At 40.6% G+C, this 13801-nt stretch overlaps 1 protein-coding gene across 2 annotated transcripts; it reads right to left on the minus strand.

Moving 5' to 3' along the window:
- Positions 1–1219: 1219 nt before the first annotated feature.
- LOC309709751 (keratin, type I cytoskeletal 18) lies at positions 1220–10342 on the minus strand. Of its 2 annotated transcripts, none has more exons than XM_082538569.1 (10): positions 10295–10342; positions 7525–7797; positions 7274–7399; positions 6754–6836; positions 5928–6084; positions 4574–4738; positions 4353–4478; positions 3085–3302; positions 2266–2294; positions 1220–1749 (listed from the first exon to the last, which is right to left on the minus strand). In XM_082538569.1, exons 2-10 carry the CDS (start codon positions 7786–7788, stop codon positions 1634–1636), a joined length of 1284 nt encoding a protein of 427 aa, XP_082394695.1. In that variant the 5' UTR covers positions 7789–7797; positions 10295–10342; the 3' UTR covers positions 1220–1633. The 2 variants fall into 2 exon arrangements, with proteins under 2 accessions (XP_082394695.1, XP_082394696.1); XM_082538570.1 differs by lacking the exon at positions 10295–10342 and adding an exon at positions 8101–8145.
- Positions 10343–13801: the final 3459 nt, after the last annotated feature.

Here is a 13801-nt window from a genome sequence, read left to right on the forward strand (position 1 = left end):
GGATCATCAAGGACTCCAGTCACCCCAGCCATAAACTGTTCAGACTGCTTCCATCAGGAAGGAGGTTCTGCAGCATCCGGTCCCGTACCAGCAGACTGAGAGACAGCTTCTTCCACCAGGCCATCAGACTGCTGAACACTTCATAGACACCTCAGCTTCACTACTGGAACTTTAACATTATGCACTCCATACTGTACAGTAATGCCACTGTTTTGCACATGTCTCAACTCTGTACATTTTATTTTATATATTTTATTTATTGTTTACTCTATTTAATTTGTAAAATATGTGTATACACACACACACACACACACACACACACACACACACGTAGAAAAATATTTAGTATACACATCCAGAAATGCATATACTATTATATATTGTACATATATTTATTAGTTTCAGATGTAGCCATTCTTGTATTTTGCTTGTTTACATTATTGTATTTTGCACAACTCTGTTGCTTGTGAAGCTCGCACACAAGAATTTCACTCACATGTGCTGTACCAATGTACCTGCACATGTGATGTGACAATAAAAGTGATTTGATTTGACATTCACACACTGGTGATGGCAAGCTACATTGTAGCCACAGCCACCCTGGGACGCACTGACAGAGGCGAGGCTGCCGGACACTGGCGCCACCGGGCCCCCTGACCACCACCAGTAGGCAACGGGTGAAGTGTCTCGCCCAAGGACACAACGACCGAGACTGTCCAAGCCGGGGCTCGAACCGGCAACATTCCAATTACAAGGCGAACTCCCAACTCTTGAGCCACGATCGCCCTAGGTTGTACTTTTCATGACTGTTTATATATTGTCCCTTTAAACCTGGCTGCACTTTATGCTTAACTTCAGTAAACTTGTTTAATTAAATAAAATCTTTTAAACATGGCCTAAGGAGCTGGGAAAGAAAAGCTATCGGATGAGAGGTGAAATGTCTTCAAACAACTTAAAGAAGTCCAGGCGCTTTTCTTTCCAATCTTCTTAGACTAAGATGACCTGGTTGAATGAGAACCTTCACAGACGTTTAACATGGCAAAGCACTTCTGTGCTGAAGAATAGCCTCATGAAGCCTTTAGGCTGACTCTAAGTTGCTCAATTCAGACTCAAAAAATCCCAAAATCTAGGCCATTATCAAAGGTGATGTAAGAATAGAGAAGGTGGACACATTGTGGATTTATTCTGTCTTTGTATTCAGAATGCAAACAGTAAACAGCAGACATGAAATTGTTGTAAAAGGAACAGAGGTTCATTTAGTAAAATGAATGTTATCGCACTAGGAATTAAACATCATTTGACTACAAAACCCTTTATTAGTAAAACAGAGTTTAGCAGTGATCAGTCAGTTTTCACACATTTCTATCTAAAAGTCAATGAACTCATGCAAAGCATAGCTTGTTTGTAGTGACGTCTGAATCACGTTTCATGTGAGATGATAGGAAACACAGGACATTCATAGTCAGTCATTACTGTACCTCCAACAATGCTCTCAGCTTCATTTTCACAATTCATGAGTAATAGGGCGGACTCTTAATTTTTCTTGTTTTTCCTTTTCTCCTTTTTTTTGAAAAAAGTTCTAACTTCTACTTATTTTGTTTATTTTAAAATTTCAGCTGGCTCTTTGCTTGTTCTATTTCTTCGACTCCTCAATCTGCTCCACTTCGCTGGACTCGTCCACCACCTTGCCGTTGATCATGGTCTGAGTCACCACCTTCACGATCTTTCTGGTGCGGACTTCGGGCTCCTCTGTGTTTAAAAGACATGAGAAGAGAATGTGAGGCTGACTAAACTAGTTTTTTACGCATATAAATACATTAAAAAAATGTAAAATCTCAGTAGTTTCACATATAGGATGATATGTGACTGCTACTAAAGCACAGAGTTTGTAAAAGTTGTGTTACCTATTCATCTCACATCACATCACACTCCAGTTTCTTAATCCAGCAGTGCAAGTCAGAGAGATTAGGACACACAACACGGGGGAAATGTTTTCAGACCCACATTAGTTGCTATAGGAGCTGAGCTGTAAGTAGTTTGTGCATTGTTTGGATATTTACATAACTATAATTATTTGTGGGCCTCCTGGGTGTGGTAAAAGATAGATATACCCTTCTGTCTGTCTGTCTGTCTGTCTACTACAATGCTGGCTCAGATCCACATTTGACTTTGAATACAGTTTTCCTTTTTTGCTTGACTTATCTTTCTCATAACTTCACTTTTGGTCATTCTTTCCTTCCATAAAGTTTTCAATAACTCACTCACTTTTTGGTGGAGGAGGGACTTCTTTGACTCTGAAGGGCAGAAAGAAAACCTGTTAGAATTACCTTTCAATTAAAGCAAGACTAACACAATCAAAGCAATCATTTAAAGGGAACTTATATATATTTTATAATAGCTGGTTTCATGCAGCTTTATTTCAGTTTTTAGCTCTTTTTGATGTCAGTGAGAGCAGATATCCTTAATATAGTCACCTCAGGCACACAGATCTGGCTGTGAGTGCAAAAGCCCCACCCATTTGTTGTTCAAACCTTCGGTTTGTTAGGGGCAGCCAATCAGAAAAACACTGCCCTAAAAGGACTCTTAGCATGAAACACGCCCGGACACTGACAGCAAGCTTCAGTTTCTTACAACTTGCTTATCATTATATTTTTTTGTGATTAGGTTTTATAAACAACGCAGTACAGTTTACACTCTCGTCAGTTTTCCTGTCTGTTGAGAACATTGCCACAGTAACAGTGTTCTCACCAAAGCTGACATCTGAGAACGGCTACACCCAACAATGCCAGGCGGCAGGCTAAGAAACGCTTGATGTAAGATGATCATACAGGTATTGTGATCAAGGCAACAGTGTAGCCAAATTATCCCCATTCTGACTGAACATCAAACTACAAGGATGCACCATAATCTCTGAGTATATCAGGTGTGTTATTGTCCTTCTCTAACTTCTTCACTAAAGTTTCTGTGTTACCTGCTGGCCAAAGCTAACATACAGATTTATTTTAAAGGGCTGGGTAAAGCATACTTAATTATAATTTCCCTTTGAGACATGCGCTACATCTTTATTAGTATTGCTATACTTACGAGTCCTCTCCCTCCAGCAGGCGTCTGTAGGTGGCGATCTCCATCTCCAGGTTTTGCTTGATGCGAAGAAGCTGCTCGTAGTCGGTCTTGGTGCGCTGCATGTCCAGCCTGAGCTGAGAGAGGTCCTCCTCCAGCTGGTTCAGGGTGACCTGCAGCCGCTCCATCTCAGCAGAATACTTTTGACCCGTCTCACCGAGGTTTCCCTCCAGAGCTGCTATCTGAGGAGCAAAAGGGAACAAAACAAAGCAATCTATATCCGGAATTGCCGTGAATATTCCTCATAGTCGTGATATCAGTATCAAGTTAAAAAACACCGGCATGTCCACCGGACATGATAACCCTATGATTCTCCTCATAACAGTGACTCTGCTGTGTTGTGTTGTAACCAGCGATCAGTAATATGATGACATAGTAGGTCGCCTGATTCTGAAATTGCTTCCCAAGCCCATATCAACAAACTCCTGTGAACGGACAAGTCCTTGGCACCTAAAGCAAACATTTGCTGCTCAGACACAATTAACCCACCTCGCCACTGAACCTCACCCCATACTATTTTGCAACTGAATGTGATATGTCCCTGCACGGTAAAACATGTTTACTGTCAACACAGGATTAAACGAAAGAAAAACAAAATGATTTTTTCCCAGAATATAAGATGCAGTGGTCTGGAAATGTACAAAGAATGTACACGAAACTTATCTGGACATCTGTAAGGATTTTCTGTTGCTGTTGGACAAATCTCTTTCTTTAATACAACACCATATTTCAGTGCGGCTTTTTGAAAAGTTAATACTCGTAACCATAAATTTAGAATCACGCCTGAGGTGTGTTTGCACTGCTCTTGCGGGTATTAGGCTATGTTTGCACAACTCAAAATGTTTTTTTTTAACCGAAACACAGACACGTCACTCTTCTGCCTGCAGAAAGGAAAAACAGCAGTGAAGTAAGACCACACCCTCACCTACACCACAACCTTTCCTAGGGATGGGCGACTTTTCTTGCTGTAGTCACTGTGTAGACATTCTCTGTCTACACAGTGACTTTTTCAATTCGATTTTACATACAGTCAAATGACAGTAAGGTGCTTTGTATTTAAAGGTAAATACACTAACTGGGAAAATTCCAACAATTAGACAACCCCTATGAGCAAGCACAAGACAGTCGGAAGGAAAAACCATCTAACATGACCAGTTGGTGATGAGTGGAAGCTAAAGGAATTTACAGTATGTCCGTGCGCTGTTTCATCTTGCTGTTGCATCCCAGCTCACCTGTTTGTGCAGACTCTCCAGCTCCACCTCCAGGGTCTGCAGGAAGCGCTGCCTCTCGGTCAGCTCTCCCTGAGCTCCCCTCAGAGCCTCGTTGCTCTCCTTCACCTCATTCTGCATCGTCTCCAGCTGGCAAAGAAGTGTTTTCTGTGACCTTTTGTGTAACTTTGCGAGGACCATTCAACATTATTACAGTGATTCACACTAGATATTACTCCCCACACCTTCTTGCGATACCACTGCTCCGCCTGTTCCTTGTTCCTCTTCACAATGCCCTCATATTGGGAACGCAGCTCGGACAGAATGGTGCCTAGCTCGGGCCCGGTGGCAGAGTCCACCTCCACGTTCACCTCATCTCTGGCAATACGAGACTTCATCTGCTCGAGTTCCTGTAGGCACACAGGAGATTGTTTTTATTACATTGCTCACATTGTCATTTTTAAACCAAATTATTTTAGTTGCACTGTGTATTAAATGTCACTTCTAATTAAATGTAACCAACACTGGTTTCCACAGTCAGCATATGAAGAAGGCGTGGAAGAGATCGCTGAACCCTACACCGCAGAGTGACAGAGAGGATGTGATGGCACTTTAATTATTTAGATGTTTCTCATAAATACTGAATGGGAAAGAGCTCAGCTTACCCCTGGCCTTTCAACTTGCACACAAATAATCCTGCTCAAGCATGCTTGGTGGATTTCTTTCACTCTCTCTTCTTTGTTACATTGTTCTCTGTCACTAGTCTGTTTTATTCTAAAGTAGTGTATTACTAAAGCTCTTGATATATGTTTATACACATTTTTCTAAACTTTATTGGGCAACAAACTTGAATTATAGTTTATATATTTCATGCTTAGTCACTGAATTCTTGCTTAGGGTCTATCTAATGTCCCAATGCTCCCCAAAGAGACACTGCTTATCTAAATGAGTTGCCATATATTCAACAAAAAGGCATAGATTCCAGAGATTCACATTCACAAAGCAAGCACCACATGGGTAAAATACATAAAAATTAAGAATATGTGATCTGTTCTAATAATCTACTCTTATTTGGTTAAATTCATGCTGAATATTTGCAGCAGTTCATTGTTTCATTGTGAAAATGAGGTTTTAAAAACCTCCAGTCTCGGACATATTGCTTCTTTCTTTGCATCACATTATTCTAGTGGCCTCTAAGTGGCACCAAATAGGATCTACACAGTCTTGTTTCAGTAAAAGGGAGATCAGTTCCTCCTTTGGTGTGAGGGGGTAAGTTTATCTTTGCCTTGGAGAACACCTCGGATCAGCTGACTGGATAGAGAGAGCAGGTGTGAGCAACCAGATCTACCTGCTGCTTTTGTCCACAGTAACCAGAGGACCACCTATCGCTGCACTCTCCTCAACCACACATCGTTTTCTGTCTATGTTGGCGCTAAAAAAGCCCACTGAGTCCACCAAAGTGGGTCAAGCGTGTTTCAAGCAAGTGTTTGTGAGGGCAGGCTGGGGAAGGGAGAGGGCCAAAATGAAAATGAGACTACACAAATGTCAAGTAGTGAGAAGAGAAAACGAGAACATGGGGATGGTGGCAAACACACTAACCTCTTCATGGTTTTTCTTGAGGAAGTAAAGTTCCTCTTTCAGGCTGTCCAAATCTCCCCTCAAAGAGGCGATGATCTGCTCGTGATCGGTCTTGGCCTTTTTCAGGGCAATACAGTCTCGCTCCACAGACTGACACATCACCATTTCAGTCTCCCATCTAGTAGTTTGGAAAGACGAGCAGCATCGTATATTACAGTAAACTTTTATTCATTACCTCCACAGATAAACTGCTTTCCCCCCCCTTGTTTTTACTGCGGTAGAAACTGCCTATGGATATGATTGGATATGACATGTTTGCAGGAAAAAGTACTTTAATGTTTTGTTTTTTCATAATTAAAGTTAAACATTTGCATTTGTGTTGCTGTACTTCTGCTTCTGACTTCCCTTTGCATAATATTTATTAGTCAAAGTAGTAAGAAATGCCTATGCAGTCAGGAAGTCTTACAAAAGTAGCCTGAAATTAATTAATACAGCAATAAAAACTCAAAGAACACAAACATTTTCTAATAATAAGAAAAACTTTGTATTAAATATACATTTACTGATATATACTGATAAATATTTGGCTGTATGTAATGAAAACTGTATGTTAGCTGACATACTATCCTTTTTATGCTTTTTAGTGTTCCTACAGTAATCTTTTAATTTAATAATCAGTACTTAAATAACTTTTTCCAAAGAACGCTGTGTTAATGTGCAAACATTTTTTTGTTGATTGAGCAAATGTTTGACAGAGGCGTCAATGACATTATTAACAGAAACATCTCTTTGTATCATTCTGCGAAAACAGCTTTATATCACCATGGTGCAATCATTAATCACTCACTTGATTCTGAAGTCATCGGCAGCCAGTTTAGCATTATCGATCTCTAGCATGAGACGAGCATTTTCCAAGGTCTTCTTCCTCACCTGATAAATATTAACATAGGTCAATAATAGCATTAAATCCTGGACTAAAGCTTATATAATATAATTTAACTTTAGTGTATGTTCATGTTACCTTTGTGTGTTACACTAATAGCAACAAGGTTTCTAAATGATACATTAAGAGTTGGATTTGTTCGAGCTTCATTGAACTGTGACTAATTCTGTTTTAAAAAGCACAAAACAATCATTAACTCTGGCCTGGCTTCTTTTACTACTTGTTAACTAGAAGTATGAGCTGATTCTGCCTGTGATGACTCTCCTAGTGCACTTCCTGCTAAAATAGATCTGATATTTGCATGAATGTTTTGTCTATGTAAAGTGATCAGTCATTATAACCTTGAGCCTTGTTTGCCCCTTCTAAACTCAGATCTTATGCTGACCTGACATTTTCCCCTGCCTGCCTGCCACTCGATGCCTACCTCTTGCTCAACAGCATGAGCTTGGGCCATCATGGAATCGAGGTCATGACCTTTGGGAATGCGTTCGAGCATCAGCTGCTTAATTTTCATTTCCAGATCAGCGTTGGAGCGCTCCAGTGAACGCACCTGGAGGATACAAAGAGCCACAGAGAAGGGAGGACACAGGTTAATGATCAAAGTCTTTCAGCTTACTGCTTGTGTTATTTCCTGGGCTGATAACGTAACAGTGGAGTGCTGTGTTATTGTCAGACCTTGTCCAGGTAGTTGGCCAGACGGTTGTTGAGACTCTGCATAGCTTCCTTCTCATTGGTGCTGTTGCCATGCAGTCCGCTAATTTGAAGGCTTGCTGGCCCGTTGAGATCCTGGCTGATGGAAGCTGAACGGGTGAGCGGACTCGCTACAGCAAAAGACACAGAAGCCCGAGAGCGAGCACGGCCGGTGTCCATCAGCGAACGGCTGGAAAAGGAGGGCTGACGGCCAATAGAGTAGCTTTTCATTGAAATACTGGAGGCCATGATTGGCGGCTGTGAAGGCGTAAAGAACAAAGCAAAAAGGTTCGGGGGTTAAACAATGTTGTGTTTCAAGCCAGTGGTTCCCAACCTTTCTGATATGCCTCACGGCCCCTTTATCAACTCAATTTAAACTGGATCTGGACAGCTTTTACCTTACAATATCAAGGTTTTGCAGTCATGTGACCACTAACCGCATGGCGTTAACTTGTCTAGCATTTTTTGTAAATGTGACAAATGTCAGGTCAGTTGAACAAGACGCCAATTACACAGCCCTGGACACCATTGGTCGCAAGGGCAAAATGTGTATTCCCCAACCTGATGGCAAATGGTCGCTGGAGGTTGATGCTAGGCCTTGCCCCGTCAGCCAGCGACAGATCTTGCCAGATACCCGACCATTTGGCAAAAAGCTTGATTTTGTTGGTTGGTAGTTTCCGTGGAGCATGTGCTCTTGAGTGCAAAGATTCACTAACTACTCTCTGAGCGCCTTCAGAGTAAAAGCTGCACCTTTTGAAACGTGTTGGTTGGGGCAACGAAGTACAAATTTTACTTTAAAGATGAACATTCTTCGTTTAAGGTTTGCCTCAAACTTTTAAAACTTCTACTACTGCTCGGCAAGTATTTTGTGACTATTTGCAGACAACTGGCACCTTCCAAGCAAACTACAGGCAACTGTGGCAATCTGCATTAAACATTAAAAAGGTAGCCTCCTCTTTGCAGCTGATTTCATACCGACAGCCAGCGACTTCCAGCAAACACTCGCCAACCAGTTGGTAAATAGATATTTTTTTCCTCAAGACTGACTAGAATAACTTTAATGACAACTTTTAAATGTGTTTTATTTATTTATTTATCCATCCTATAAGTTAACAAGTGAGCAGCTTAAACTTGATTTTAGTAGTTCTGTGCTATTAGCTGACAGTTAGCTATAATGTTAGCTACTAATCTCAGCCAGTTGTTTGTATTTAAAGCATATGTACATTTATTTTGGTTGTGTATTTCCATTGCTAGCCATTACTTTTAGTTGTCTTTAATGCTGAAACCTGCTCTCATCTTACATTAAATGGTTAATTTCTGTTATTACATATTAGCTAAGTTTGGCTATGTAGCATGACTTACCCTTGGGGTACTTATACGTTTATTTTTAACTACGAAGACAAGACGGAGGAAATGCATAAACTTGAGAAACAGAACCAGAGCACAATCACAGAGGTTTAGTCTCTTACAGGTTCATATCTTCGAAGAGAGCAGATGAATGTTTAAATTACACACATCATAACTTCAAAAGCCAGTCTGTTTGACCTTTGGCAGTCATTTAAATGTAGTGTTGCATGAGATCCGGTTGTAGAAAAGCTCTTTTGTGATCCTTGAGCAAATGTGCTTTATTCTAGCATTTCAGCAGACTTTGATGGAAATACAAGTAGGGTCTTATATTCAAGACCACTGATCGCCCACTGAAAATGATGAAAGGAGTCTTTCAATGAGCGTATGCACGGCTGCCTCGTGGCTGTTCATCCTAAGCATCTGCATCAAGAGATGACTGACTTCGTGGCCGGAGACTCTTCAGTCTGTCAGTCTCAGCTCTGTGCAGACATAATTCAACTCAAGTCAGCATAAAATCTAAATGCAAATGACCACAGCTCGGCTATGGGCTGAAGAAGAGCCTCTCACTGAGACTGTGGGACTCTCACATATTCTTTTACGTCTGATAATAAGATGTGTTTTATATTCAAGAAGAGACTGATAGAGGATTTCTAAAAGAACAGAAGCAAACAGAGAAGGATACAGGTGTCTATGCGCCTTCAAATGGCACGTCTTTGTAATCGGTTTTTAATGATCAATGATGTTACTGTCAGTAATATTAGTACCAACGCAACAGGTGTTCATGGTATTTCCTTGACTTTACAAAAGGTTAACTGTTTTTTGGATGTCAAACGTAGTGAAGGACAGGGTGGCTTTGTGTGTGTGTGTGTGTGTGTGTGTGTGTGTGTGTGTGTGTGTGTGTGTGTGTGTGTGTGTGTACGCTCGCAAAGTTTCAGTAGCAGATTAGCGGTCAAGGGAACCTCTCTGTCTCTCTGTCACTTGATCCTCACAACACCGTTCCCACAACACTACAAAGGACCCAGCAGGAGACAGACAGTCCTTGTTCAGATGAGAGATAGAGCTTGGGAAAATGATCTAGAAAATATTCAGAGTGAATTCCAGCAACACAACGGGACACGCTGTACAGCAGGAAATGGGCATTTTATAATGTGGGATCATCATCACGCTATCAACTGACTAATATGTGTGCTGACCATTTGAATGAAACTGAGCAAGAAGTTTAGAAGTTTTATTTGGATTCATGTCAGTGCATTATTATAATTATTCCATGATAACAACCTTATTACTAATTAAATGTATTAAACAAGCAAGCAAAACCACTAATTAATATTTACCTGTTTCATTTAAGTCTGATTCCTAAAAATAAAGAATAAAAGAATAAAACCAACAAGATATATATTCTCCTTACCAGGACTTTGTTCAGGTAGAGTCAGTCTACGATCCAGAAGAATGTAGTAGGCTCTGTTTGCTGCTGATGCTACAGGTGTGCTTATATGCAGGTGAGCGGGAGTGGGAGGATCTAACTCTCAAGTAGAGGTGTGTTTAATGCACCTGAAGGTCTTGAGAAAGGTAGGGTGCTCTTCCCACTCATGCCTGCTCACTTTATGTCTTTGTCATTGTTATTTGCGTTTAAACTCCGATGAAAAGTGAACAGGTAAACTAAACGCAAGACATAATGAAAAAACCAGGTGCTACATTTTTGGGAGGTGATGGTAGGGATAGGAGCTTTAGATCTCCTCATAAACCCGATAATATGTTCTATAGATTTCTGCAGACACTCATGGAGTCATCGGGTTTCACAGCATCAGGCACACATTTAAAACCACTATCAGGCAGAGTGAGTAGCACTGTTTATCTCAGGAAAATGACACCTGTAAACATTACTAGCAACATGCAGGCAGTTCTTAAAATTGCTGCGTTGAAGCAGGAAAAACGGGCAGCATAGTTGTTGATGGCTGAAACTGCAAGACTCTTGGTCAGATCATCTCCAGAATGGCAGGTACTACTAAAAGGATATAATAGAAAGAAAGCAGAACGCATTGCAACATACCAAAAGTTCTTATGCTAACCTCTTTCCTAAGCGCCTATAATTGGCATGTGTGCTCAACTTACCACCGATCAATGAAATAGTATGAGTTGGTCTGAGGAATTACATTTTGTTTTAATTCATGCGACTGACAACAAACGCATGTGTGTCATTTATTGAGAGAAGAGGTGACAATGTGATGCAGTACAGGAAGAAGCCAGGTTGACAGGTGCTGCTAGGAAACCTGGCATTCATGTGGCCGTTACAGTGACTTGTGCTCATAACTGAAACAACAGAAGTCCTTGAATGTTCATAAATGGTTTGCAGAACATAGTAAAGAGTTGAAATTGCCTCAAAATTCCCAAGACCTCAATCTGAACAAGCATTTACGAGATGTGTTTGGAAAAAAGTAGTATAAAATCATGGAGGCCTCACCTTTAAAGTCACAGGATCTACAGCTAATTCCACTTGTCTGATACCACTAGACACCTTCAGCAGTCTTGTGGATTTCATCGTTTGTTGGTTTAGCATAGGGAAGAAGTTGACCGAGACCTTTCTGTGGCTCTGATCTGTATAGTTTGAGAGGGACACGCACAATATTCAGCAGAAATGATTTTCATTTTGTGGCTAAGTGGTGGACTTCTATTTTGGTCTTTTTGGGAGTAATACGAGTCTCACTGGCAGCTAAATGATCCACTGTGGTCATTCTTTTGCCGATGACTTTGCATTTGTTTGTATCACCTCACTGATTGCAGTCAGTTATTGTCATTCCCAGACATATCAACACTATCTGGCCTGTTCCACAAACTAAGTTCATGTCACCTCATTTAGGTGTGTTAGTCCTGTGTTACTGAAACAACGTTCAGGCCCAGTGTTTCCGCTTTATAAGCACAATAAAATTTTGCATTAAGAGAATCAGTGATGTTCACTGAAGAGACTTGAGTTTCATATGTCTTTTGTTTTAGGTTTTGGGTTTTTTGCTGTTTGGTCAGGCGTAAACACCAAAACTACTTGGTTGTAACTAGGGAAAGCCAGGGTTTGGGTAAAAACAGACTTCCACCATATAGAAAGCCCCAAAAGCCTCCAAGCATGAAATTTTACAAGTAAGCCTACATATTCTCACGGCTACAAGAGCTGCCCTGCATGATCACCTACTGAATGACGCTAACAGATGATAACAGTCATTCCGTGGGCTGATAACCTGTCTGCTGGGTAGCAATGGCTTGTTGTGGTTGGCTGATGAAAGTAGTGAGTAAAAGAGCTGCGGTGTAAAACCATAAAGCAGTGAGCACAAAGATGCTCGCAAGGCATTACAATAATTTTTTATTAGTGATATAAAGACATTGATTAGAGTAACTTTCTGAGTAACTAATACTCCTTAACCAGCATATCCTCAAAACGTAGCTACTGTGCTGTTCAGTTTCCACCTCTCATCACAATAATGTGTGTGCTCTCATGTGTCTGTGCTATTGAATATCTAATTAGCCCCACCAGCCTTTTACCGCTAGCACGTATGTGTGCGAGGCTCCACCTGTGGATCTCTGCAACCCTCCTGCCCTGCAGTCACTCATCCTGCTGTAACTCAACCCTCCTTCTCCACGCTGGAGATGAAATATTCAAAAAGTCACTCAGAGAAGGAAAAGCTGCTGGTGGAAGCACTTATACACAAATGTGGTAGAGGATGAGAAAATTAGCCAAACGATCAGTGCTTTCTGTAATTGGTGCACTGAGGAACAAGACAGAAAAATGTTTCAGTGTACTTAAAATTTTAACCTCTAAACTAATTGTGTATGCGTTCTTTACTATGGAAGCTCCTTTTCATGCTTATACCCTCAAATTCCCACAGAGGAAGAAAGACCAGGGACTCCATTTACTCTGGTCTTGTGAATTTTGTCTATGCAAAGTCTCAGAGAAATAGTGGTGCTGCTGATATTAAAATGCGGGTAAAGCATGTGATTCCAGCCTGTATTATCATATTCAAATTGAAGTCTGATGAAAATAACGCGTGCGTCTCACAGCATAGCAAATATCTTTATTTGCATCTCATTCTTAGACTTTCAGAATTCTTCAGTCCTGCATGCGATAAAATGAAAACACATTTGTTTATAACTTTTACATTTTGTGTCTTGTGCAAACTAGTAAATCAACACTCAAGATTCCTCCTTAAAGAAAGGAGGAAAAAAATAGATTTTATAAACACCAAGCACTCTTGTGATTGGCTAAATACCATATCATCAGAAAGATGACATCAGTCCTGTGATGAATGTAACTGTACACGCCCTGCTTTTTTAGGCCCCATTTGCCTATTTGTACACACATTCATCCAGAGCCTCATCCGCCATACGCACTGTTTGCTGGTGGATGTATTCAGGCCAGGTTCAGAGCTGGGCATCGAACCTCCGACATCAGTGGACGACCTGTTCAGCTGTAGTCATTACACAAGATCTATAACCAATGCAATAATTATTATTATTATTATAAACAGGAAACAAATGGGTAAACTTTAGTTTTAAGAACTGATCATTAAAATAATAAAGTGCAGAAATTTATGTAGGAAGACTTTGCAGTAAGATAACCAAAAACCAAAGTGGACATACTTATGTGAGTGGTTGAAAGAGGTGTTTAAATACTGAAATAATAGTCCATCATGCGTCTCCACTGTGTGGCAAAGGCTTGTAAATACAAGCGAAGTTTAATCTAAAAGTAGCACCAGAACTTTCCAAAAGAGGGCAGCAGCAAGCTTTGCTCCTGCACTTCCCTTACAGTCCAGATGAAAGGCTGTATTCCTTTTTGAATGTAGTAAGGGCAAAATTCACAATAACTGAGCTCATGACTGATATTAAAAACAAAAAAGTATTATTTTAACCCTCTCACATATAGTTTTGCAGT

The sequence above is a fragment of the Aulonocara stuartgranti genome, assembly GCF_965226115.1.
Source record: "Aulonocara stuartgranti genome assembly, chromosome: 7".
Taxonomy (NCBI): Eukaryota; Metazoa; Chordata; class Actinopteri; order Cichliformes; family Cichlidae; genus Aulonocara; species Aulonocara stuartgranti.

What these genes read in the sequence shown, in the direction of transcription:
- LOC309709751 (XM_082538569.1), bottom strand. Translation starts at nt 7,788, where the DNA reads ATGGCCTCCAGTATTTCAATGAAAAGCTACTCTATTGGCCGTCAGCCC. An exon ending in CTCATGCTGTTGAGCAAGAG is followed by an intron (nt 6,837 to 7,273) that starts GTAGGCATCGAG and finishes AATATTTATCAG; the next exon opens with GTGAGGAAGAAGACCTTGGA. An exon ending in CTGCTGGAGGGAGAGGACTC is followed by an intron (nt 2,295 to 3,084) that starts GTAAGTATAGCA and finishes TCTGCCCTTCAG; the next exon opens with AGTCAAAGAAGTCCCTCCTC.